The following is a 24,885-nucleotide window of genomic DNA, read 5'->3' as shown; positions in this document are numbered from 1 at the left end:
GGAAGCCACTCTGCTAACCCCCTTAGCCCAAGTTTCTTCTCCAACTACACTCACCTGTTTGGCTCCACCTCTGTCTTGCTCTCCTGCTCTTATACATGAAAGTAAGTTTGGTGAAATGCTGAGGCAGCGCTATCACACTTTTCTATGATCCAGGCACTGTTTAGTTGTTTATAAAAGTTTCCGTTAGGTTGGATTTTCAGTTCGGAAGTTCTAACAATAGGCACTATAAAACTGGATTGTGGAAGGAACCCTGTATGACTGATTGGGTCATGTGACAAAATACAGAAACATTCAAAAAATAAATCCATTTAATAATACTGCTAGATGTTGTGAGAGGCAGGGCACTCCCGTGCCACCACCATCACACCCAGCTGTGTTTGTGCATGGATGGAGGGAGAGGTGGGCACAGTGGGCACGGGACAGTAGTTGACAGACACCTCTTACTCCTTTTCTCCTCCATGACAAATCACTCCCAGGTAATCTTTGGAACTCAAGAAAGGCAGGCACTGTTCCATCCTGGCCCCAGTGAGTCACTCTGGCCAGTGGTGGGGCAAGGCAGCGTGGGTGGCGCTCACCAGTCACTACAGCCTTGCTGAAAAAGAGGACGACCACCAGACTAGTAGTAAAAATACAATGTTAGCAGCAGTGAACAACAGGAAGGGGGGATGCGGCCAGGCCAAATCCATGGTTAAAAGTCTGTTTAAGAGAAGCCGAATCCAGATGAGACACTAGCTGTGAGGTGATGGAGCACAGGCGGCTCGGGCCTCTGGAGCCGGGGGCGGAGTGGGGGTCAGGAGGGGACAGGCCCGCACCAGGTGCCGCCCAGACTGTTCCGAAAGGTTCCCGTGCAGGCACCGCCTGTGGTGTGCCGGGCACACTGTACCTTGAGCACCTTCTTCATGGTGGAGGAAGCAGCTGCTGTGGCTTCGCTTCCCTGGGTGCTCGAGACAGGCCTCAGCGCTGGCCAGGCCTCTGGGATGAGGGCTTCCAGTGTGCAGACGACGGGCCGGCACTGCTTGCTGAGGGCCACGCCTTTGGTGCAGGCGAGCGCCCCGGCGGCTGGGAAGGGGACAGCCCTGTCTGGGCCCTGGGCACGGCACGGCAGGAGCCGCTGCAGGAGAGCCGCCGCCACGTGGGTCACACCGCCTGCTCCGGCCTGCTCTGTTCCTCCTCCTCCGGCTGTAACCAGCTCCAGTCAAGAGTCTGAAAGGCAACAGGCCTGTTACCCGCTCGGCCGCCAGCGAGACCACCGAGGACGCAGCCAGCACAGGGCGGGAGTACACCTAAACCCTTGTGCTGGCAACACTCCTGTGACGGCAGGGACCCCGAGCTAGGCCATACAGGGCTGTTCTCTGGACGAGCTCAGAGGCCCCACAATTCTGTGCTACAGAAACTGGGAAGGTGATGCCGCACTACTTGCAGCTCACAGCCCTGATTTTGACGCTCTCTGCAGGGCCGGCCCAAGCGGCCTGAGGAGACGTCCTCTGGCGAAGAGCAGGTGAGCTGTTCAGCCCCAGGAGCAGTGCAGCGAGAGACACAGCAAGCCCAGGAACCGGAGAGGACACCTCAACAGACCAGAGGTGACTGCTGCCGTCCTCTCGGACTCCTCGGAAAACGTACAACCCCTGCAGGAGGCTGGGAGGCGACTCAGAGGTCTACGAATGCCTCTGGGTCCTCGCGGCAAGTTCAGCTTTGTCGCACTGTCCTTACATCTTGTTTTTCTCCAGGTTAGTTCCCGGGACTAATACCGCCTGCCACTAAGCTCTGAGTGTCTGAGGGGTGGGACCACGACAGGCTCCTGCTTTGTCACTAGAGCTGAGCAGGGTCCCCACCACAGATGTTCAGCAGTGGCCCAAAGGCAGGGTGGGGCAAGCCTTCCGGGGATATACTCCCTTGCTCATCAGGACTCTGCGTCACGAGGATTAAGTAAGGTAACACTCACAACGTTCCTACACACATTCAGTAACAGCCGCCTATCAGTATGAACAGGACACGCATAGAGAACCACACACACACGCTGAGGTGGAGGGTGACCCAGCCGCCCCTCCCACTTTCTCTCCTGTGCCGTGGAGACAGGGCTTGGACAGCTGGGTTCGCACGGGCTGTTACCATGAAACTCTGGTCCTGCTCCTTCACGGTGTCCTGCATTGCGCTTTCCAGCTGGGTGCAGAGAGAATGCGCTTCAGCCACCAGGTCTTCACTAGAGAAAACGACCAAACTCTTAGGCAGTGGGCACTGTCAGTTAGCAGAGCTGACACTACTGTTTTAAATAGGCTAACAAGCTTTTGACAATAATTTAAAGATGACGCCCCAACTGTTTGACCCTGGGTGTCTGAGACCACCACCACGGCACTGGGTAGAGACCACATTGTCTCCTCAGGCACTGGTCAGGGGCCCAACGCAGCCATGAGCATCACCGGTCAAGACGCGAAGGAGCAAACAGATCTCTGATAAAAAGTCGGGAGGAAAGGAGCTCTTCCTGGGGCTGGTGCTGTGGCGCAGTGGGTTAACGCCCTGGCCTGCAGCGCCGGCCTCCCATATGGGCACTGGTTCTAGGCCCGGCTGCTCCTATTCTGATCCCGCTCTCTGCTATGGCCTGGGAAAGCAGTGGAAGATGGCCCAAGTGCTTGGGCCCCTGCATCTGCATGGGAGACCCCGAGGAGGCTCCTGGCTCCGGATCAGGTCATCTCCAGCCGTTGCGGTCATTTGGGGAGTGAATCAGCGGAATGGAAGACGTCTCTCTGTAACTTTTTCAAATAAATAAAGTAATTCTTAAAAAAAAAAAAAAAAGAGCTCTTTCTGACCTACCACATATTACAAGTTAACTCTCCAAACTGCCAGAGCCTAACGCTATCTCCCAAATCACCTGATTTCCAATTTCCTGAGACCTGCTGAAAACCAAGCTCTGGGACGTGATTCCGCCTGATGCGACCTCCCTGAGTAAGCTCAGGAACGGGCCCCAGCGGGAAGAGGAGAGTACAGGAAGTAATGCTTCCTTCTCAGACCATCGCCTCTGCACTCCCAGGCCTTTAGGGCCCTCAATGCTGAGTATGTCCTCACTCTGCCAAATACAGCATTCCAAGGAGCCTGGAGCGCGTCCGCTAAACGCCGTCCACAGGCCGCCAGCTCACAGCTCAGTGCCAGCTCCAGAGGGCAACAAGGGAGGCCACGCCCGCTTGCTCTTCCCCAGGGGCTCACAGAGGCCGAGGAGAGTAAGAACCTACGGTCACGTCAGGGCGGGCATTTGGCACCACGTTTACGGTACCACTTGGGACACTTGCTGTTACCGGCATTTGGGGAGTGAACCAGTGTGGGGAGATCTCTCTAGGTCTCTATGCCTTTCAAAAACAAAACCACAATCTGTCGTCCTGTAGGATTAAGTACCAAAACAGGCTACAAACACTCCAAGGACAGAAACAGATTTTTAAGAACAGCCTGAGATAATCATTTGTATACCACAAAGCTCACCTGCTTAAAATGTACAATTCAGTGGCTTTAGCATATTCACAAAATCACGCAGCTATCAGCATATCTTGTTTCAGGACATTTTCATCCTCCCTGAAGGAGACCTTCCGCCTATCATCAGGCACTGCCCACCACCCTCTCCGCCTGCCTGAGGGACTCGTTCATCTACTTCCTACTCCCAGAGATTCGCCTGCAGGAATAGATTTTAACGTCTCCAGCACCCAGTGTCTGGCATACAAGAGATGCCGAATGAAAGCCCCATAGGAAGAGAGCGCTAGCATGTGCCCGGGTGCCCAAGGCTTCCAGTGTGGTGGATGCAGAGAGACGCAGACGTGGCATGGTGAGGGGAGGGACACCTGTGGCTGAGCTGGAGTACTGCGTCCCAGGCTTCACGTGCGTCAGAATCGACCAGGGGGCGCACCAAACGCAGACTTGCTGGGCCTCAGCCAGAGCTTGTGATTCCAAGGAAGACTGGCTGGGCCTCAGCCAGGGCTTGTGATTCCAAGGAGCCCGGGTGGGATGGGAGAAGGGCCATTCCCACAGGACTGCGGGTCTGGGTGGGACTAAGAAGCGGACTAGCACAGGGGCGAGCAGAACGGTGCGCAGATCCACGTGGAGGTGGCCACCACCGCCCGAGGAAGTCCAGACCCGATCTCTGAGATGGGGAGGGGAGTGAGAATGAGCTGCTGCCCACGAGATGACTCGGCTGCGATTCGGGGAAGACTGATCTGGCAGGAGAGGGCTTGGCGGCAGCGAGGAACAGGAAGCCGGACATGGGGAGCCCTGCAGGGAGGGCCTGGCCCGTTCTGTCCACCTGCAGTGCGCTGGATCAGGCAGGGGGACCGAAGAGGGGACGAGAGGCACCGAGCAGCTGGGTAACTCAGGGAGAGGTGAGAAGACGGTGACTGGCGGGGGGGGGGGGGGGACCGTGGTGTGGGGAGGGCGCCCCCGGAGGGAAGCTGCTCTGGAGGCGGCTGGCACTCACCACGTTCTGGGTAAGCAATGAGGCACAAGGAAGCTGGTGAGGGACTATTTGGGGCCTACGCACATGGTACTTTGAAGCATTTGTGGAAAATGGAAAGAAAAGATGTTTATTTTTATACCCCCAAAATGCTGAAATCCATGTATTTGAGTGGTTTTCCCAAAAAATTCCTGAAAATGTTGTTTTATGAGAAAACGAGGCATGGATTTCAACTTTTTTTTTTTGCGCCAAAATAAACTTTAATCCTTTTGCACGACGTTTTGCAGCACCCTTGTCTAGAGCAAACACAGAGCGTCTGCAGGTCATCAGCCTCCCCACGCCCACAGTCTCCAGCCGCACCCCCTTTCACCACGGCTTACCTCTTCTTGACCGGCTCAGGCAGGCTGTCGGAGGCAGGGGAAGGCTGAGACATGAGCTGACCAGGGTGGCTGAGCCGAGACGCGTTCATGCTGTCCGGACTTCCGCTGACAGGACCGCGGACCTTGCTCTAGGGACGAAACCGAAAAGAAAGTCAACAGCATCTTGGAGCCAAGTGATGAGGCCAGGTGTGCCTTCCGACCCCAGCACCTTCGCACGGCACCACTGCTGGTCCCGCCGTCCCTGGCCCCACGCCAGCGGGTCTTCCACACAGGCCTCTAAAGAGTTTCTTTCTAGACAGGAACACTCACTGGGAGAGGATCCGAAACAGGGAGACGTGCTACTTGCGGGCTTTATCTCATTAGTTTGATTCCTGCTAAACTCTTAGAAGAAAAGAAAAGGAAGGTGTTTTGTTCTCTTTTCTAAGACTGAGACACGTAAAAGGTTCCAAGGCTCTCTGGGAAGGCACCATGTTCAGCACAGCTGACAAGAAAATCAAGGTGTCTGGGACTGGCACTGTGGCACAGTAGGCTAAGCCTCCACTTGCAGTGCCGGCATCCCATATGGGCGCCAGTTTGAGTCCCGGCTGCTCCACTTCCCATCCAGCTCTCTGCTGTGGCCTGGGAAAGCAGTAGGGGACGGCACACATGCTTAGGCCCCTGCACCCACATGGGAGACCTGGAGGAGGCTCCTGGCTCCTGGCTGTGGCTTGGCCAAAGCCTGGCCATTGTAGCCATTTGGGGAGAAAACCAGTGGATAGAAGATCTCTCTGCCTTTCAAATAAATAAATACATTTTTTAAAAAGCCTACTTTGTAGTAAAAGATTTATTACAATACTGGAATAGTCACCATTGCTGTCTCCTCAAGGACAGCCTCTCCCCAGCACCACCCAGCCCGCCAATCCCGGCCCGGGGCTTGCGCACGTCCTCCTCCTTCAGCTGAAACCACACGCGCCGGCTACCTTGCTTGTTGCTCCCTCCGCTGCATCCGCGCGGCTCCCACGCCTGCCGGAGCTGCTTCCTGCCCTGCCCCGCCCTGGGCTCACTCTTGTCCTTGCTGTGCCCCTCACTGGCCAGGAACTCCCGAGGACCGGCGCCATGCCTTTCCCCGGCACCTCCCGTTCTCCACGCTGCTGGGCACACGGTCAGCATTCAGTGAATGCCGTGTGCATGCAGGTGGCAGACCAAGCCGTCACCTGTGTGAACCTCGCCTTCCCTCTCTTTCTCTGATGCTCCACCTCATCATCTCTCCTTTCCCACAGGAGGAAATGCCACTCACCCCTACCCCAGGCCAGCCACTGCTCCCGCGTGACCTGCATAAGCCTTCCTTCTCAGGAGTGTGAATCACTGCCCCTCTGACACTGCCCCCGCACCTGTGCCCACCATACGCAGCTAGCTCCCTCTCCTCCCCTCGGCCCAGAAGGCTGCTGCCGGGTAGCCCGTGCGCCCCTGCCACCCTCTCCCGCCGCCCACAGCCTTGCAGGACGGGGCGCGCTCTCCCTCAGCTCTGGCTTCCAGGACTCTGCCTGCCTCTGCTCCTTTCTCTCCTTCACTGTCCACCTCCTCCCCGAGCTGCACTCAGTGGCGTGGCGGCTACACAGATGAGGGACACAGAAAGCATGGGCTGCGATACTGCAGGTGCAGGTGAGGATCAGCCAGGGTGCACTGGCACCCACTATTATAGTGGCCTGAATGGGTGGCCTATGAAAGATACGCCCACGTCCTAACCCCTGGAAAAAGGGTCTTTGCACATGTAATCACGTTAAGGACACTCTGGACTGTTCGGGCGGGACCCAAATCCAATGTCTCGTGTTCTTGTGAGAGACATGCAGAGGGAGACACGGACACAGACGTGGGCAGACAGACAGGGACTGGAGTGAAGTGGCCACGAGCCACGGCAGGCCTGCACCACCGGAGGGTGCACAAGGCGAGAGGGGACTGGCTGCCTCGCCGTGGCGCTAGCACCCCAGGCGTCACTTCTGTTGTGAGCCCCGCGCTGGCTATCAGCTACCAGACGCAGCTGCCGGGGGTTCTGCGGTGGCTCTATGCCTCCCCTGCGGGATGGGGCCCGTGGCACGGTGGGAGGGGCAGGGCCTAAGAGGCCAGCGGGTCAAGGTCCGGGCCAGGCCTCACTCACACAGGCAATCTTCAGGAGGTTCCACAGCTCCTTCTGCCGCTTCTCCTGCAGCCGAACCACGGTCTTCTCGTCCTCGTTCATCAAGCTCACCACCTCCTCCACCTTGGGCAGCAGCTCCAGCGCCTTCTGCTTGCAGACCACGGTCTTGCTGCAAAGGAGAACCATGCCAAAGCGCAGCGGCGTTGAACTGCGAAGCGGCTGACTGGCGGACGCCAACACTTGCTTCTCTGGCGGCTGAGCAGACCAGGGCCGGGCCGGGCTGGGCCGGGCCGCTCCCCACCCTCTCCAGGGGCCAGAGTGGGCCGTACCTGAGCTGCGTGTAAATCACCCGCACTTTCTTCTCAAAGCCTTGGATGGCCTGCAGCAGCAGCCGCACCATCTCCTGGCTGTCGCCGTCCGTGCGCTGGTCTGAGGACAGGGACACAGGTGCGGTTCTGCAGGGCGGCCAGCAGAGAGCGCCACGTCTCAGCAGCCACACCAAGGCTGCCCTGGGCAGACGTGGAGCCCCACTCACCTCGTGGTTTTTCTCGCAGCCGCCTGTAAAGCTCCCTGGCTTGCTCCTCTCTGCAACGTAAAAGAAGCTCCGTTCAGACCCCAGGTCAAATGCTCGCGCTCACCCATCATGACTGCTGACTGCTAGGAACAGGGCTGGCAGGGTGCTGTTTCTGTTTGTTTTGGAGACAACAGGGCGGGGACTGTCCAGCTTTGCCGGCCTTACACGGCCCACAGAATCATCTGGTCTGGCCCTGCAGGCAGGACTGGGAAGCCACTCAATCTACAGCGAGCTATCAGTTGATAAATGTGCGTGGCCTGCAAATGATGTTCTCAACAGCCAAGTGTCCCTGGGCAGAAAAAAGGTTCTGCAGCCTTGGAGACAGAAACAGGGAGGTCCCCCAGCTCAGGGCTCACCCTCCGACCACCCACGATGGCCAGGGCTGAGCGGGTGCCAGGCCGGAGCTGGGAATGCAATCCAGTTTTTCCATTAGGGTGACAGGGACCCAACTACTTGAACCATCACTGGGTCTGCATTAGCAGGAGCTAGAGCCAGAGGCCAGGCGCAAACCTAGGTCTTCCTGGCGATCTACCATTCCTCAACAGAGACCCAGGTGCCACCGCTGGGCCTGGGCCCCGGAACATGGCTCCCCTGGGAACACTCAAGCCCAGGGGGTGGGGGGACCCGGAGTCCCATCCCTGTCCCTTAACAGGGCCGAAACTGATTGACACTCTCAAAAAGGGTTATCCTTTGAACACTGGAAGAGAAGAGGATTAAATAACTACAGAAAACCCAGGACAAATAACTGAGCTTCTGGCACTGACTTCTTGACCTAAATGTGACGAACGCTGCTGCCCTCCCTGCCCAGCTCCCCCTGACTGCGCACAGTGGAGTGGCCTCCGTGTCACTTCCCCCATGGAGGACTGGTCCACCTGGTTCCTCTGCCCCTCCTCGGGCCCAGATGAACAGCTCCCAGGCCTGCCTTCTGTTCTGCGTTCCGCTCGTTGAGCCACCCTGTGTGAGCCGCGGTGTGGACGCAGAGCCGCCTCTCAGCGTGGGCGTGGACAGGGCCTCACGCCCCTGTGACGGCACGGCGCCCTTTCTGCTACTCAGCAATGTGGAATCGAAGGCTCAGAGGGCCGGCGCCTGCCTGGGCTCCTCGCAGGCACAGGTGGGACGGGCCCACAGAGCCTCCCGAGCCGAGGGAAGGTGTGCGGGCACTCACAAGTCGTCCAGCGTGCCCCCCTGCTTCCGGCCCATGGGGCTCCTCTGCAGGTCCACGATGTCGGTCTGCAGGGCCATCATCCGCTCCACAAGATGCTTCACTTCGTCCTCCTGAGGGAAGAGCTGTGCTGACGCCACCCGGCAGCATCAGAGCGGCCCGAGACGCACGTTTGCTGGGGCGGCAGGGTGGGGGCCAGACCCACACAAGACTCTCCACCGACTGGCTGGGCAGGACGCAGACCCCGGAGTCACCTTGGAGTCATGGCGCCTGGGTTCCGCTCTCCGTCTACCTCTCCCTAGCTGTGCAACTGCGGGCAACCCTCAGGTACGGCTCCCTCATCCCTAAAACACACGTCTCCTAGGGCCACTACAGGGGCGACGTGAGATCAGGGCGTGCGAGATCAGGCACAGGGTCTGGTATCTGAAGGATACTGAATACGCACGGCCTTCGCGTCTCTGAATCCGTGCATCCGTGTGGTGTGCACGGATGACGGGTCCCAGGGCCACGGCCGGGTGAAATAAAGGACTGTCTGGCCAGCACCCACCCCGTCAGTACAGGTTCCTGAAAGCAGGCACCAGGAGTGCACGGGAGAGCCGTGACAAAGCTGTGCCGGGTTCCTGTGCTCACGCTTCCTCCCTCGCCTTCGTGGGCACTATCTTTTGGCGGCCCCTGATTGGCACTGCAGGGAAAAGCCTTTGGCCTAGTGCGTGCTGGTCATTCAACCAGGAGGTCTTGGCTTTTCTCCGAGGGCGCTCAAAGCCTCGCTCCTCAGTTAAACCTGCATCTTCTCTGCCCATTCGTATAGCTCTGTGAGGAGCTACAGCAGGGCTCCCTTTACTGCCTATTCTCTCTCTCTCTCTCTCGGAGCTCCCTTCCAGCGAGTTTGGTGAAAGTCAAAGAACACAGCAAAGAAAACGCGGTTTCTGCCCTGAAGATCAACCTGGCATTTGATGCGAAAGCAGGAGAAGGCGGCAGCGAGCCTCATGCCCTTGGCAACACAGACACCCGAGAGTCTCCTACCCGCCCACACAGCTCCACGGCCTGTTCCATTTCCCTCCAGGCCAGCAGCAGCTTATCTGATGCTGGAAAAAAAAAGTGAAAAAGAAAAGAAAAATACCATAAAACCAAAACAGAAACAAGCAACTCTACTATCACAGGACAAAAGAAACCCCGTGAGAAGCACGGCCAAGGGCTCACTGCCAAGGGCACACTCACTGATCCCGAACTCGGTTTGCTCGCTATACTTCTCCAGGTCGATCTGGATGCTGGTTTTAAAGAAGTCCAACTTGGCCTTGAGCTGCTGGGATATGGAAGCCATGGAATTCTTCATCTTGGAGAGGCAGCTGTTATTACGGAGGAGGTTCATCCTGCAGGGGCCGCAAGACACGGGACCTTGAAGCACCCTGGGGACCCAAATGCCATTTCCTGCATAGTGGCAGAAGCCCTCAAACATCAAGGGAGGTCCCTGCCATCACTATTATTATTATTATTACATAATAACCATAAGGACACTCTTCTAGTCCTTAGCAATTCATGAAGTTCTGAACCAAAACGGGAAGCAGGCCAGCGCACACAAAGGGACACAAATCTAGCTTACACTAGCTGTGGCCACGCAGAGTGGGTACGTTTTTGGTAATAATAACTAGGGGAGTGTTGCTAACCCAGACTGCAACAAGCTCTCTGGGTTCCAGATTCTGTCCGCGGTCGCCAGCCCAGCCCGCAGCGTTGCCCTGGGCTCCACGCGCCAACCACATGCACCTCATCAGGGCTAGAAGAGGCTCCAGCCCACCCAGCCACTCGCCGCCCTTCCAAGCCAGTGTCTCCCTCGTTGTCTCAACGGCTGCTTCCGGGCCCCTGCCTCAGCCACCTCCCGCGGCCAGCGCCACCCGGCAGTTTCCAAGAGAGGAAGTCAGAGGGCGCCTGGCACCGTACATGGCAGCTCGCTGGCCCTGCTGCAGCCGGTTGCAGTCCTCCTTCAGGGTCTGGATGCTGTGCCAGACCTGGCCCCACACCTTCCTCAGCTGGAAGAAAGGGAGATTCCTCTTGGGCTCCTGAACTGGAAACAGAGGGGAAGGCCACCATGAACCACATCCTGCCTGCAGCCTGCCGGTGCTTTCACACTTAGAAACATTATGTAACTACTTTCCTATTATGCAAGTGTTTGGGTCTCCTGCCTGGTTCCTGCCGCCGACCTCTGTGGGACCTGTTCCAGCAGAAGTGAACCAGCGGGTCGGTGGTCGGTGAGGAACTGCGGCCTGGACTCAAAGAAGCAGCTCGGGAACCAGGTGGGGACTCACCCTCAGGCACCCAGGCCCACTGCTTTCATCAGAAGCTCTCTGTTCACAGAGTTTAAGGGGGAAAAGTTTTAAAAAAGACGCGGCTTCACTCAGCAGCACTGGGCATGCGTGAATAAACAAGAAGCCCGCAGGCTCTGAGGCCTTGGCCCCCGGCCATTCTCGGTGTGCGGGGAGGAGGTGGGGGAGATGTAGAATGGCCATCAGACATTCAAACAAGGGATCCTACACGGCCATTCCCGGAGGAGGCAGCTCCACATGGACCAACAGCGGGGAATCTCCAAACCACACTGCTGGGGGAACGAGGCAGCATGGAACCGCTCACGCCGCAGGCTACCCGAAGCCCTCGAGGGACACCCGAGGACCGGGTGAGCTTACTGGCCGGGGCATGGAGAGAGGGCACGGCCTACTTCTCACAGAATATTCATTCTCTTGTACTTCATGGTTTTGGTTTTGGGTATCATGATCATACATTAATTACTAAAAATATAAGTGAAGCTTCACAAATAAATAAAATGGCTCTAGGCAGTGGTACTCTCTGTCCTGTGTTTAAAGCTCCAACTCGTGAGGCTGGAATTGACCAATTCCCCGACTCCGCCAGGGCTACGGCCTGCACATCCCAAGCACAGAAGGCTGCCCCGAGCACGGGGCAGACGCGGCACCCTGAGCAGCCCCTCCCTGCTGTCTGGTCCCAAGCACTGTGACCGATCATTTGGCAAACAAACGACGCTCTTACGGATACAGCTGACGCTCTCAGGCTGGGGCCGCGGGGAGATCTGAGTCTCATAGGCGACTTTGCTGTTGTCAAAGAGAAAAACAAGATCCATGTCCAGGGTGCGGCCTTCATTTAGCTGCAAAAAGACAAGAACAGAATGCGATGTCACAGATCGAAGCCTTTCCCCTCCACCTGCTAACGGCGAGGCTGTCGGGGCACCTCCTGCTGCTCCCCTGGCACAGCCTCCAGAAGCCTCCGCTGATGCCAGCCTGCACCTGTCCGAGCGCGTGCTGACCACAATGTGTTACCTTCTAGCTCCCTGGTGGTCTTTCCCGTGCAGCCTGCAAGTTCACTGAGCATTGCTCTATGCAAATGACTCTTTCTCAGGCTTTGCTTTGCTTGACAGGAAGTTGGGGGAGAACAGGAGTGCACACAGGCGCGCTCCCTCTTCCCACTTCCATAGGTTTGCTTCCCCAACGTCTACAGCAGCTGGGGCTGCGCAAGGCCAAAGCTGGGGGCTGGGGACTCTCAATCCAGGTCTCCTGTGCAGGTGGCAGGAAGCTGGACTTGAGCTGCAGCCAGGACTCAAACCCAGGTACTCAAACATGGGACACAGGCACCTTAACCGGTGTTAGGCGGTGTTACCCAGCGTCTTCACCAGCAGGCCAAACGTCTCACCCGCACCCACATGCGTCTACTTCATCTCTGTTGTTGGCTTATGACACACCACACCTTCCAACACTGTGGTGTGTGACACAGCCTCGCACAGACGTAGTCATAGATAGTGCAGGCTGACCCCGAGAAAGAAAGCATCGTTTTGGTCAGAACGGCACAGAAGGCCGCTCCCAGTGGTCTGGAAGCGACACGGGAGGCATGCAGCGATTCGGGCCGCACGGGGGAGCCACACTTAAAGAACAAGGCAGCCCGCGTGACAAAGCAGCCGCGATCTGAAAGTGAGAGGTGCTTCCCCGGGAAGGTCTGCGGGCAGCCGGGGGCTCACCTTGCCGTCAGAAATGCACTGCGTGGCGGGCTTGTCGGGGATCAAGGCCAGACCTGCCTCCTGCAGGAGCTCCTGGTCCTGTTCGGAGATGCCCGTGTCGCTCTGGATTCTGGCCTTTAAGCTCTGCAGGCTCTCGTCCTCTGACACTGGGTAGCTGTGAACGGTGCCCGTGACCATGTTCAGGATGTGAACCAGCTGCAACACAACCCGGATGTTACTGGAAAAAACTGGTCTCCACGGATGCCCATGTTTGCCTAGACCCTCTGCTACTCCCAAGGCTGCCCGGTGCAGAGCGCGGGTCTCTGTGAGGAAGGGGAGCCGGGGCCCCTGTTTCATCTCTTCTCATGTTTAATAGTCCTGTCTGTCCACAGCAAAACCCTTAACAGCGATGTCCATCAGTCAGCACAGGGGTTCTGCCCTCTCCCCTGTGTACAGCCCTCTCACAGGAACCTAAACATCCCCAGGGGCCAGCCCACCTTGACTGGCCTTGCCCTGGGCATTCTTTTGCTTCCGAGCTACTGCGTCCCACTGCGGGCCCGGCCGTGGCCTCGGGGCGGGTGCGGCTCTGCGCTCACCTTTAGGTTTAAGATGTCGTCCAGGGCCTTGAAGCAGCCGTTGGGCCCGTACGTGGGATCCGTGCCCCTCTGCCGGGGATGCCACATCAGCATCAGCTGCAGCCACTTTTCCAGGCGCTGGGCTAGTATGCTGCAAAGGATGAGGGTGTCGGGGGAGAGCCACGGCCAGCGCCAGCCGCCTCTGTGTGCAGGTTACAACGGCAAGCCTGGAGCAGCCCTTAGCCCAGGAAGGTGCTCATACCCCATTATCAGACTGTCGGGGTTTGATTCGCGGCTCTGGCCTCCAGCTCCGGCTTCCTACCAGTGGCACACCCTGCAGAACTGCACTCAGGTCCCTGCCACCCACATGAGAGACTTGGATTGAGTTTCCAGTTCCTGGCTTCAGCCCTGGCTGCTGCGGGCATTTGGGGAGTGAACCAGTGGATGTGGGCTCTCTCATATAAATAAAAACATTCTAAAGGAATTGGCTACATCTTACTACTACATAGATGGCAGCCAATAAACAATTACCGAAAATGAAACTGGATTAAGCAGAGAGCAAAAGCACAAACATTTCCAAGCAATTTAATTACTTAGGTGCGTGTTCCATCTCCCCTGCCCTGCTAACTCAGCCCCCAAATCAACCACTGTCTACAATCTGATTCCTGAGACCAGACCGCAATGCCACTCACACTGCAAAGACTGGCTTGTCGACTACGACACAGTACTAGGCCACAGGAGTGCAAACAGAATGAGCTGTGAGTCCCCACCTTGAAAAGAGTTATCACTGGACAGGAGTCAAACCTGGTGCAAAGCCAGAAGGAACACAAGGCAGAAGTACGAGTGGTATTAAGAAGCACCAGGAAACGATTCTGTGAACCTGCAAAACAGGACTTCTAGGGAGATGAGGGAGGGGAATACATTCTAAACCGACGACTGGAGAGATGATGCCAAATGTTTAGTCCCAGGGTGATATGCTGATAATCTATTTAGAAGTTATCAGGGATAGACGTTCTGTACAGAGTTGTTAAGATGCCACTTCTCTGCTCCTGATCCCAGCTTCCTGCTAAACGCACACCCCAGGAGGCAACAGGGGATGGCTCAAGTACTTGATTCCCTGCCACACACGTGGGAGACAAGGATTCAGTTCCAAGCTCCTGGCTTTGGACTGGCCCAGCCTTGGCTATTACAGGCATTTGAGGAGTGAACCAGCAGGTGGAAGATCTCCTGTTTGTGTTTCTCTCTGCTTTTCCGATAAAAATGAATACTTTTTTTTTTTAAGTTATCCGATGTCATCTCAGACTTGTATTTCCTTCTTTTTTTTTTTTTTCAAACTTGTATTTCTAAAAGAAGGAAGTAAAATAGGTAGAAGAATAAACCACTGTGTTTACCTGTTAAGATTGTTGGGGTAGGGTAAAGAGCTGGAAAACTTCACTGCACCGTTCAAGTCTTCACTAACGACAATGTCCATCTCACTCTTCTGCCGGACTTTCGAGTGCCTGCAAACGTGCAATCCCTCACGTCACTCAGTGGCCAAGGGTCAGCTCACCTTCGTCAACTGTAACTATGCAAGAAACGCACGCCCCCACCCCCGAGATGGGCACTTAATCTTTGGGACAGTGGTCGGCACTGCCTGGGTTTTCAAGCCTCTGGTGGGGCCCTTAACCACCTCGTACCCCGAGTTCTGCAGACAGTACTCTCCCTCTTTATCTCATTCTGGGCTCCCCTTTCATTTCCTCTACTTTCCATCTCATGTCATTCAAACAAACTCAGGCTTAGAGAAACTGAAGGAAAACCAAAGTGGAACCCAGGGGCCCCACACTTCCCTGGTCTCAAGGACTCGACAGAGCCTCATTCGGTGGTAAGGAAACAAAGACCAGGCACTTTGTCCAAAGTCCCACAAGCAGAGAGTGGCAGCATTGGGACTTAACTCTCAGTCTCTCACTCCACCTCAACGTCCAAACACGTTCTCTTCCCAAGACAGCTGGGAAATTCAAATAAAAAAATGCCTTTGTTTGCAGCTGTTCTCACTGGCAAGCAATAACTGGCCCACGGGAAGATCCGGAGGAGCAGGTGGGGCAGTGGCTGCGGCCTCCAGCTCTGGGCAGGGCTGTGGGACCTGCAGGTCGGGGGTCCCAAGGTGTCCTACTTAGTTCTCTAACAGGGAACTTGGCCTGTCAAGAGAAAGCTGTAAAGTAAAAACTAAGTCAAAACCACTTTGTTTAGGCTGGTCCTAAGAATTTACCATACCAAAACAAAACAAAACAAAACAAACAAAAAACGGCCCAAATTGCACTTGCCCTGCATTTCCTGTCTACCTGCCCTCAGTGATGAGCTGGCGAGGCTGCTGTGAGGTGCCCCGGCGCTGAGAGCAGCTGAGACAGGCTGTTCTCAGAACACAGCTCCCCACGGGCTTCCCGGGAAGCCCTCTGGCCACAGTGCGCAGGAGGGGAGCGCGAGGACGCTGCCTCTGTGGACTGCGTCTCCCAGGCAGGGCTGAGCGCCAGGGCCACGTTTTCAATGAGCACATGTTCTTCCTCTTCGTCTTGTCGACAGTGGAAAAGCTGGACGTCTGAACTGAAGAAGTGCAGCTCTTCCTGGCCGGTGCAAACCACCAGGGATCTAGAGATGCTGCAGTGGGACTGCAGGGAGTCCTCAGCACTCCGGGAGCCGGTTTACAATGTCACCAAAGGGGGCGCACGTGGCCATCTCCCCTGGCCCCGCTTCGCTCAGCTTCCTAGCACGGGTGTCGGTACGAATGTGGAATCGAACTGGGGTGCCAGCACATAAAACCGCTCTTCCAGAACCAAGTGGAAAGGCTCCACTTTATTATCATGAAGATTCTCATGCGAGAAAAACTTGCTCACGACCCCCAGAGGGGGGCAATAGTGACTCAAAGGGCTTTTCTTTCTCCCGTGCAGAAGCAAAACCAAGCGCATACAAGCCAAAACCTCGCTGTTAATCACATATTTCTAGGATATTATCCAACTGTGGCTGTGCAAGGATTTGCCTTCCCTTGAAGGCTATTTTAAGAAGCAAGAATTATTGTTAAATTTTAGGCTGGCGCCACAGCTCACTAGGCTAATCCTCCGCCTAGCGGCGCCGGCACACCGGGTTCTAGTCCCGGTCGGGGCGCCAGATTCTGTCCTGGTTGCTCCTCTTCCAGGCCAGCTCTCTGCTGTGGCCAGGGAGTGCAGTGGAGGATGGCCCAAGTGCTTGGGCCCTGCACCCCATGGGAGACCAGGATAAGTACCTGGCTCCTGCCATCAGATCAGCGCGGTGCGCAGCACACCGGCTGCGGCGGCCATTGGAGGGTGAACCAACAGAAAAAGGAAGACCTTTCTCTCTGTCTCTCTCTCTCTCACTGTCCACTCTGCCTGTCAAAAAAAAAAAAAAAAAAAAGAAAGAAAGAAAAAAATTTTTAGGGAGTAAAAATTAGGACAGATAATGACAGATAAATGAAATGAACCACAGTACAGCTATTCAATGGAGTACTCAACAGGTATCACAAATACGGGAAACCATGGAGCATTTCCAATATTAAGTGGGAGAACAGGTTCTATGAGACTATGTATGGTAACGTATCTTCTTTAAGTATAAAACACTCACACAAGGGCCAGAGTCACAGAGCAGTGGGGTAAGCCTCTGCCCACAACACCAGCATCCCATGTGAGCCCAGTTCAAGTCCCAGCTGTTCCTCTTCTGATCCAGCTCTCCGCTAAAGTGCCTGGGAAGGCAGAGGAAGATGGCCCGAGTGCCTGGGCCCCTGCCACCCATGTGGGAGACCCCGATGGAAGTTCTAGTCCCCTGGCTTCGGCCTGGCCCAGCCCCTTGGTGTTGTGGCCATTTGTTTGGGGAGTGAACCAGTGCACAGAAGATGTCTCTCCCTCTCTCCAACTCTGCCCTTCAAATAAAAAAACCTAGTCTTTAAATACACACACACACACACATCCACAGAAGGGCCTGGAGACACACAGATATGTTTCCAGACTGTGTGGTTATCCTTGATTCTTGTTTTATTACTATTTCCATATTTTCCAAAACATAAAAACAAAACAAAACTACTCTGGCAAAAACTAGGGATAATCAAATTGAGTGGGGCTGTTTAGACTCAACACGAGAACATTCTCTCAGTGCACAACGCTTTGAGAGCACACGGGCAACATCCGTATCATATTACTGTTTTATGAAGAAGGTGGAAACACTGAATGAACAAACAGTGCCATTCACCTGAGTGTGTAAAAACACCCACGGATGTTGAGGAAAATCAATGGCATCAGATGTCTGTGGAGAGGGAAAACAGGTGGCCCGGACGCTGGACTGAGTTGATTTTTCACTGTATGTTCTTTCATAGCATTTGAAGTTGAACCATGTGAACTCATTACTGCTCCAAAAAACAGAAATAAGACTTCAAATAAAAAATTTTGAGCAACAGCAATATCATTTGAATGAGTAAATGGCCTTTCCAGGAACAATTTGGAGTGAAATCTGACTGGGAGAGCACTAACTTTTAAATTACGTATTTCAAGGTGCTGGTGTTGTGGTGTAGCAGGTTAAGACACTGCCTGCAGAGCCAGCATCCCACATGGGCGCCAGTTTGAGTCTTGGCTGCTCCACTTCCGATCCAGCTCTTTGCTATGACCTGGGAAAGCAGTAGAAGATGGCCCAAGTCCCTGGGCCCCTGCACCCGCGTGGGAGACTGGAAAAAGCTCCTGGCTCCTGGCTTCAGACTGGCCTGACTCTAGCCGTCAAGACCATTTGGGGAATGAACCAGCGGATGGAAGACCTCTCTCTCTCTGTAACTCTGACTTTCAAATAAATAAATATTAAATAAATCAAGAGATTTTAATTTACTTAAGAGTTACAGAGATAGGTAAGGACAGAGAGAGAGCTCTTCTATCCACTGGTTGTTAACTTTCCAAATGGCTGCGATGACTGGAGCTGAGCTGATTCAAAGCCAGGAGCCAGGAGCTACTTCTGGGTCTCCCATGTGGGTACAGGGGCCCAGGGACTTGGCCCATCCTCCACTGCTTTCCCAGGTGCATTATCAAGAAGCTGGATGGGAAGTGGAGCAGCCAGGATTCAAACCAGTGCCAATATGGGATGCTGGCACTGCAGGCTGGGGCTTTAACCCGCTGAGCAATAGCACCAGCCCTGATAAATAAATCTCTTTCAAGAAAGTTTAATTGTGTCCTCCGACTTTATTAGAGAACGTGTTTTAGAATTTTCAGGTTCATATCTTAATCTCCTCTCTTAAAGCGCTCTATCCTAGGAAAATTCATCAGCAGAAGTCTCCAGGCTCGAGCCCAAAGTGCCTGGGGAGGAGAAGGCACAAAGTGGCCGGCCGTCACTCACCACTGCACAGGCTGCCAGTTGGGAAGGAAGGGTCTGAAGCCGGTGATGCACTCGAAGGCCAAGGTGCCGAAGCTCCAGTAGTCCACGGTCACCGTGTACTTCTGCTGCTCCAGCAGTTCCGGGGCCTACAGCGACAGACACGGCGCCGGGCAGGGCTCCCATCACCCACCATCTCAGTGCCCCGGCCTATCCGGCGGCAGGTGACCACCCAAGCGTGCCTCATTCGCTCCCAGTAATGCAGACAGAAGGGCTAAGGGCAGGGGCAATTCTGAGGTGGGTCAAGGTACCTCCTACCCGCCCACCGTGCTTTCAGCTCCCCCCTTTACACACAGGAACTCCTGAGCAGCGGCTCGGGACGGGCCACAGCTGCAGGTGGTTTGTAGACGGGAGGGTGGGCTACACGGAAGCAAGGAGAACAGCAGCAGAAGACACACGGCACACGTGTCGTAAGCGCCAGACGCCCAGCGCGCGCATCATACACAGCAGGCACACAACACACACAGAGCGCACCAGATGGCTGGCACGCATACGCCTCATAGGCGCCAGAGACACTCAGCACTCACGCCATCCGCACCAGTCGTCCGGCAACGCATCGCAGGTGCCCGATGACCAGCACTTGCCAGGACATGCATCGTCCGCACCAGATACACGACGCACACACTGAATGACCACCAAACACCCTGAACCGAGTTAACACCTGACCACACAACAGGGCGGGGTGGTTACACTCTGGCAGGGACTGCTGCCAAAGCGAGGGAGCGGGGGGTGGGCGTGGGGCACCAGGACGGGCCACAAAGCTGGGCTCAGAAAGCTCTTCACACGAGCGGATGGGAGGGGCCGTTCCGGAAAGGGCCGTCATAGCAAAGGCATGGGGACAGGCCTGTGCACAGGCTGGCGGGAACTGTGACACTGGAGGAAGAACAAGGAGTCCCAGTAAGAAATGTGGGGATGTTCGGGTCAATCTGATTATCTATAAATAATCCCGCAGGTGAGTGGTGACTCAGCAGCGGGTCAGAGCGCTGGGGTCTGTCCCTCAGCTCTGAGCCTGGGCAGTGCTCAGCGGGCCCTACTTAACTACTCGTCCTGGGCACCCAGGTGCCTGAGTCAGCCCCACACACGTCAGCACGCTGGGAACCGGGTCACAGAGAAGCCTGGCACCCAGTCGGCAGGCTTCAGTGATAGGATGACTGAGGTCAGCCAGTCGAGCGCCTTTCAAGTGCCTGCTACACAAACCGCCGAGGCTGGTGTCCCAGAGGAATGAGGGACTCAGGCAGAACCCCGACATTTAGGCTGGAGTATGCAGAGGGCGTGGAGCGCACAGCTCTGCCTGCTCCTCGATGCGTGAGACTCCTCACAGAGACCGCGGTCTCCACGCCAGCACGCGTCTACTGCATGCTCTTTATCCTCAGACAAAACACTGAGGCCGGCGAGGTTATGGGGCCTGGGTAAGGGAGCCAGCCACGCCCTCCGGCAGCAGAGACAAGGACCACATCCTTCCGCAGGGCCTCTGGGGGCACAACAGGCTGACGTGAACTGGTGACAGGCTGGACCTCACACCGGAGACCACACAGAGCCGGCAGCACGGGGCTGCCCCACCACCATGGCCACCAGAGAGAAGCTGAGAGGCAAACGTAGATGCCACTTCTTACCAGGTACTGCAGGGTCCCCACAAAGGAGGTACAAAGGCTGCCCTGATCCAGTTCCTTGGCGTATCCCAGGTCAATGATTTTGTGTATTAACTGAAAAGGAAAGGGAGGAGGGAAAACCTGAGGGTTAGGAGGCGACACTGTCCTTCTACAAGGGTTCTGGTCGCCTGCCCTTAGAGCTACGTCATTTCTAAATTCCCAGGTGGGATGAGATCCTGAATCCCTAAGAGCCACCACACACAGGAGGGCGCCCTTGTACGGCTCATGTTCTCCTGGCTCGGCCGCTGGTCAGATGGACGCACCGTGCACCAGACCTCAGACCCAGAGCCCGGGTCAGCCCCTTCCCGACACTCCCCAGCTGTCACATCTTAGCATCGCCAGCAACGTGAGCGAGCGCTGAACAAAGGGGAGCCTGTGGCTGTCAGAGGCTGGGCCTGGGAAGGCCATGTGTCTGAAGGGATCAGGTGTCCTAGGAGCCAAGGGACCACGGCCCCTCGGCTGAGCACACCAACCTCTACCCCTCACCCCACCTAAGCAGGGTGGTCGTTGATCAGCTCACTCACAGCTCTGGGGGACTGCGAACTGGACCAGGCTGGAGGAACAGGTGCCCCAGCTCTCGATGCCCCTTCCCAGCCACGCTTGGAAGCAGCTAGTGTAGCCGCTTTGTACACTAGCAACCAAAGTGGAGGCCCTCATAACAAACGCAGCCTGCTTCTGAGAAGCACTGGTCCCAAAGGCTGGGGGTGGAGGCAACAAACATTAGGTTCTTATCGGATTCCTGCAACGTGGGCAATTAACAATGGGAGCCATTCAAACTGGCCTCCATCTGCAAGCAAGGACTTGTTGCTGAATTCTGATCCCCAGAGAAGCAAAGCCACCAGGCGAGGAAATGCAAATATAAACAGGCGTACAGAGCTGCTCCTTTCCCACGGGCAGCTGCCCCGAGCACTGCCCACTCCCCTGTGCTGGGAGGCCACTCACTCTTTGCTCTCCTTGCTGCAGAACAATGTTCTCCGGCTTCAGATCTCGGTGGATGATTCTGTTCTCATGGAGGTATCTAAGCGCAGAGGCTACGAGGGCGCAGAGGGAGTGAATTCTCAGTAAGCCAGAAACGCGCTCTCCATCGGAGCGTCCTGTGCCCCTGAAGTGGGCCGCAGCCTTAGTGTACAAACTCTCAGTGGAGCTGGGGAGGGGAGGGGGGGGTGACCAGGCTACACTGGCAGAGCCACCGGAATCTGGATTTTCCATGCAAAGAAAAGGCTCTCAGCCTGGCGTCCAGGAGGCGGCCAACCACAGTCGAGAGCAGCAGGTGGGCCAGCAGCATCCTACTGCCTCAGACACCCTGGGGGACCCACAGTCTGAATTGGCAAGTCCAGGTGACGCTGACACCGACAAAGTTTGAGAAGAGAACTCTTCTTGGCTACAGGCGCAAAAATCTAAATTCCACAGGGTGGGCAGGGAGGAGGGCCCTTGGGGCCGAGAACACCGTGGCCCCAGGGTCTAGAGTCTCACAAGGTCAGAGCCAGCTTCCAGGGAGAAGTGGGAAGTGGGAGAAGCCACGAGGAGAGCCTTCAACACGTGTAGACAGTTCAGTGGATTTACTACGTGCCCAGCTCCCCGAAGGGGTCAAGAGCTCAGCACGCAGCTGGGAGTGAAGTCGTCTGCACAACACTGGCTGTGAGGTCATTCGCTGGCCACAGCTTCTGCCGGGAAGAGGAGAGCGATGTCGCCCAAGGCTCAGGGCCACGGGGGTCTGTGTGTGTGGCTCAGGCTCCAGCCCAGAATACCTCGCCTTTACCCGTAAGAGAGGCCTTACGACTTTAACCGAGATCCTGGCTAACTGTACAACCAAAGGAAAGAACCAACAAGCATCGAAAGGAGATTAAATAGGCCCGGGGAACTCAGACTACAAACTGGAAAGTGTAAGTTGTCTGGAAACCAAATAAGCACACAGAAGTCAACAGCTTTTCTGTCAACTGCATCTAGCTGAAACGGAAAAGGGAAAAAAAAATCCACTCACAGTAGCAACAAAAACTGAAAACACCATGGGGTAAAAAAGAAAGAATCATGCTTTGTGAAGAAAACTATATGACGTAAGTATAAAAAATTATCTAAGAAGCTTTCAGAAGTTTATGCTGGGGGCCAGCGCTCTGGCATAGTGGGTAAAGCTGCCACCTGAAGCGCTGGCATCCCATACAGGTAATGGTTCGAGTCCCGGCTGCTCCACTTCCAACCCAGCTCTCTGCTATGGCCTGGGAAAGCAGTGGAGGATGGCCCAGGTCCTTGGGCCCCTGCACCCACGTGGGAGACCCAGAAGAAGCTGCTGGCTTTGGATCAGCGCAGCTCCAGCCGTTGTGGTTATCTGGGGAGTGAACCAGCAGATGGAAGACCTCTCTGTAGCTCTGCCTTTCAAATAAATAAATAAATCTTTAAAAATAAGTTTGGGATGAAAAAAAAATATTCCTAAAGCCTAAAGCCAAAAGGACTGGGGGGAAAAAAAGCTGCAGTTCATACACCAAGCCAGAGGCTCTGCCACACCAGGGAGAGGGGCAGCTGCCGGAGGACGCAGACGCTGGAAGCACACCAGCTCCCAGGCGCGCTCACCAGCGGTCCGAGCAGCGCTCGTCACCGCAGCAGTGAGATGCCCTCTTCTCCCTCTTCACCCTGAGGAATCCCAAATGACAAACAACAGCACTCCACATTGCTGGGGCAGTAAAAAAAAAAAAAAAAAAAAAAAAAAAATCAATGAATATTTTCTGGAAAAGTAATCTGGCAACATCAATTCAATGTACTGTTTGGCCCACTATTTCCGGCTATGGGAATCTAGCTTATGAAACCAAAGCATCCTGGCCAGCGCCGCGGCTCACTAGGCTAATCCTCCGCCTAGCGGCGCCGGCACACCGGGTTCTAGTCCCGGTCAGGGCGCCGGATTCTGTCCCGGTTGCCCCTCTTCCAGGCCAGCTCTCTGCTGTGGCCAGGGAGTGCAGGGGAGGATGGCCCAGGTGCTTGGGCCCTGCACCCCATGGGAGACCAGGAAAAGCACCTGGCTCCTGGCTCCTGCCATCGGATCAGCGCGGTGCGCCGGCCGCGGCGGCCATTGGAGGATGAACCAACGGCAAAGGAAGACCTTTCTTTCTGTCTCTCTCACTGTCCACTCTGCCTGTCAAAAAAACAAAACAAAACAAAACAAAAAAACCAAAGCATCCTAATGTACGTGTAAGGCCACTTCCTGTGTAACACACATGTGAGGATACTTGCTGCAAAGCTTGGAGTGAAATAACCAGGAACGAACTGAAATTCGACCATCACTGACTGGATGAACACACTACAGCACACCCACATTATAACAGGTAACTCTTAAAATTTATGTATTATTTTTGGCCTCGGATATCAGTACTGTACTACTGAGTTACCGGCATTACCTGCTTTTTGTTTTAAATAAAGGAAAGAAGCAAAAGCAGCCACAACACTGAGAGGTTTAATCCCGAGTGTGCGTTCTGTGTGTCTGTCTCACTGGTGACAATGAGGACACAGCCCAGGCAAGCCCAGTGAGAGGCAGTGCCGCGGGGCCCTGTGAGCAAGTCTCAGAGACAGAGGGCCCTGGGCAGGACAGCGGAAAAGCAAACACGCTCTGGAGAGACCTGCAGCCACATACTTCCTCAAGCCGCATTGGAAAGTCAAATCAGAAGAGCTAAACGCGGATGCCAGCTAAGCCAAGCTTCTATTTATGTCTGCCTGGACCATATAGCTCCAACAGTCCATCGTTACTCCTTTTCTTTTCCTTCCTAAAGCGACACAGAAGCTCTGAGGAACGTCTGGAAGGAGTAAAGGACCCACTGCCTTCCACGTGCCCCCAAAATTCCACTCCTTATCTTCAGCTGTATTCACCTTTAAAGACCAATCTTTTGGGGGACAGCTCTGTGGTGTACAATGTTAGGCCTCTGCCTACAGTGCTGGCATCCCATATGGGTGCTGGTTCAAGTCCTCGTTGTTCCACTTTCAATCCAGCTGCCTGCTAATGCAGCTGGGAAAGGAGCAGAAGATGACCCAAGTGCTTGGGCCCCTGCACCCATGTGGGAATCTGGATAAATAAATATTTTTTTTTCAAATAAATTTTTTCTTTAAAAAATAAGCATTTACCCTGTTCAAACTTTTAAATTTTTATTTATTTGAAAGCTGGGAGGAGAGCGGGGAGACAGAGAGACCCCACATCTGCTGGTTCACTCCTCAAATGCCCACAACACTGGGACTGGGCCAGACTGAAGTCAGGAGCTGAGAACTCAATCCAGCTCTCCCATGTGGGCAGCAGGAACCCGAGGATCTGGGCCGTCATCTGCTGCCTCCCAGTGTGCACAGTGCTAGCATCAGGAGCAGAGCTGGGATGTGAACCCAGGCGCTCTGATACGGAATGCGGGCGTGCCAGGCGTGCACCAAATGCTGCCCCCATGCAAACTTTCAAACCATCCGCTGGTGTTTCCTGGGACGTCAACTGCACGGACAGGGTTCAAGTGAAGGACCTGCCACGGAGAACAACTTCCTCCTGTGAGTCTCATCAGCAACAGTGCCCAGGCACTTCCACTTTCCCCTGGATCCTGAGGTAGAACAACCATAAAGACACTTCAAAAAGTGTGCGGAAAAAGGGGAATGAAAAGATAATTTGGTG

At 55.2% G+C, this 24,885-nt stretch overlaps 1 protein-coding gene across 9 annotated transcripts in view; it reads right to left on the bottom strand.

Moving 5' to 3' along the window:
• Window positions 1-290: 290 nt before the first annotated feature.
• The window catches only part of IKBKB (inhibitor of nuclear factor kappa B kinase subunit beta), a 45,439-nt gene continuing 20,844 nt past the window's right edge, over window positions 291-24,885 (bottom strand). For 3 of the 9 annotated variants that reach the window (XM_051832409.3, XM_070068618.2, XM_070068617.1), the window contains 17 exons: window positions 21,204-21,292; window positions 20,226-20,315; window positions 18,577-18,701; window positions 14,613-14,720; window positions 13,243-13,372; window positions 12,668-12,862; window positions 11,689-11,803; window positions 10,591-10,714; window positions 9,874-10,025; window positions 9,679-9,740; window positions 8,659-8,768; window positions 7,455-7,504; window positions 7,249-7,348; window positions 6,941-7,088; window positions 4,807-4,934; window positions 2,110-2,200; window positions 291-1,203 (listed from right to left, as the gene is read on the bottom strand). In XM_051832409.3, the coding sequence (XP_051688369.1) occupies window positions 1,138-1,203; window positions 2,110-2,200; window positions 4,807-4,934; window positions 6,941-7,088; window positions 7,249-7,348; window positions 7,455-7,504; window positions 8,659-8,768; window positions 9,679-9,740; window positions 9,874-10,025; window positions 10,591-10,714; window positions 11,689-11,803; window positions 12,668-12,862; window positions 13,243-13,372; window positions 14,613-14,720; window positions 18,577-18,701; window positions 20,226-20,315; window positions 21,204-21,292 (1,883 nt within the window). In that variant the 3' untranslated portion in view covers window positions 291-1,137. Of the gene's footprint in view, window positions 1,204-2,109; window positions 2,201-4,806; window positions 4,935-6,940; window positions 7,089-7,248; window positions 7,375-7,454; window positions 7,505-8,658; window positions 8,769-9,678; window positions 9,741-9,873; window positions 10,026-10,590; window positions 10,715-11,688; window positions 11,804-12,667; window positions 12,863-13,242; window positions 13,373-14,612; window positions 14,721-18,576; window positions 18,702-20,225; window positions 20,316-21,203; window positions 21,293-24,885 lie in introns of those variants that run through there. The other 6 variants (XR_011386389.2, XM_051832411.2, XM_051832412.2 and 3 more) reach the window with 6 other exon arrangements.

The sequence above is a fragment of the Oryctolagus cuniculus genome, chromosome 2 (assembly GCF_051225735.1).
Source record: "Oryctolagus cuniculus isolate XC-2025 breed Fujian yellow rabbit chromosome 2, ASM5122573v1, whole genome shotgun sequence".
Lineage (NCBI taxonomy): Eukaryota > Metazoa > Chordata > Mammalia > Lagomorpha > Leporidae > Oryctolagus > Oryctolagus cuniculus.
Note: the sequence above shows the minus strand (reverse complement) of the source record. Positions and strands in the feature narration are given on the sequence as shown.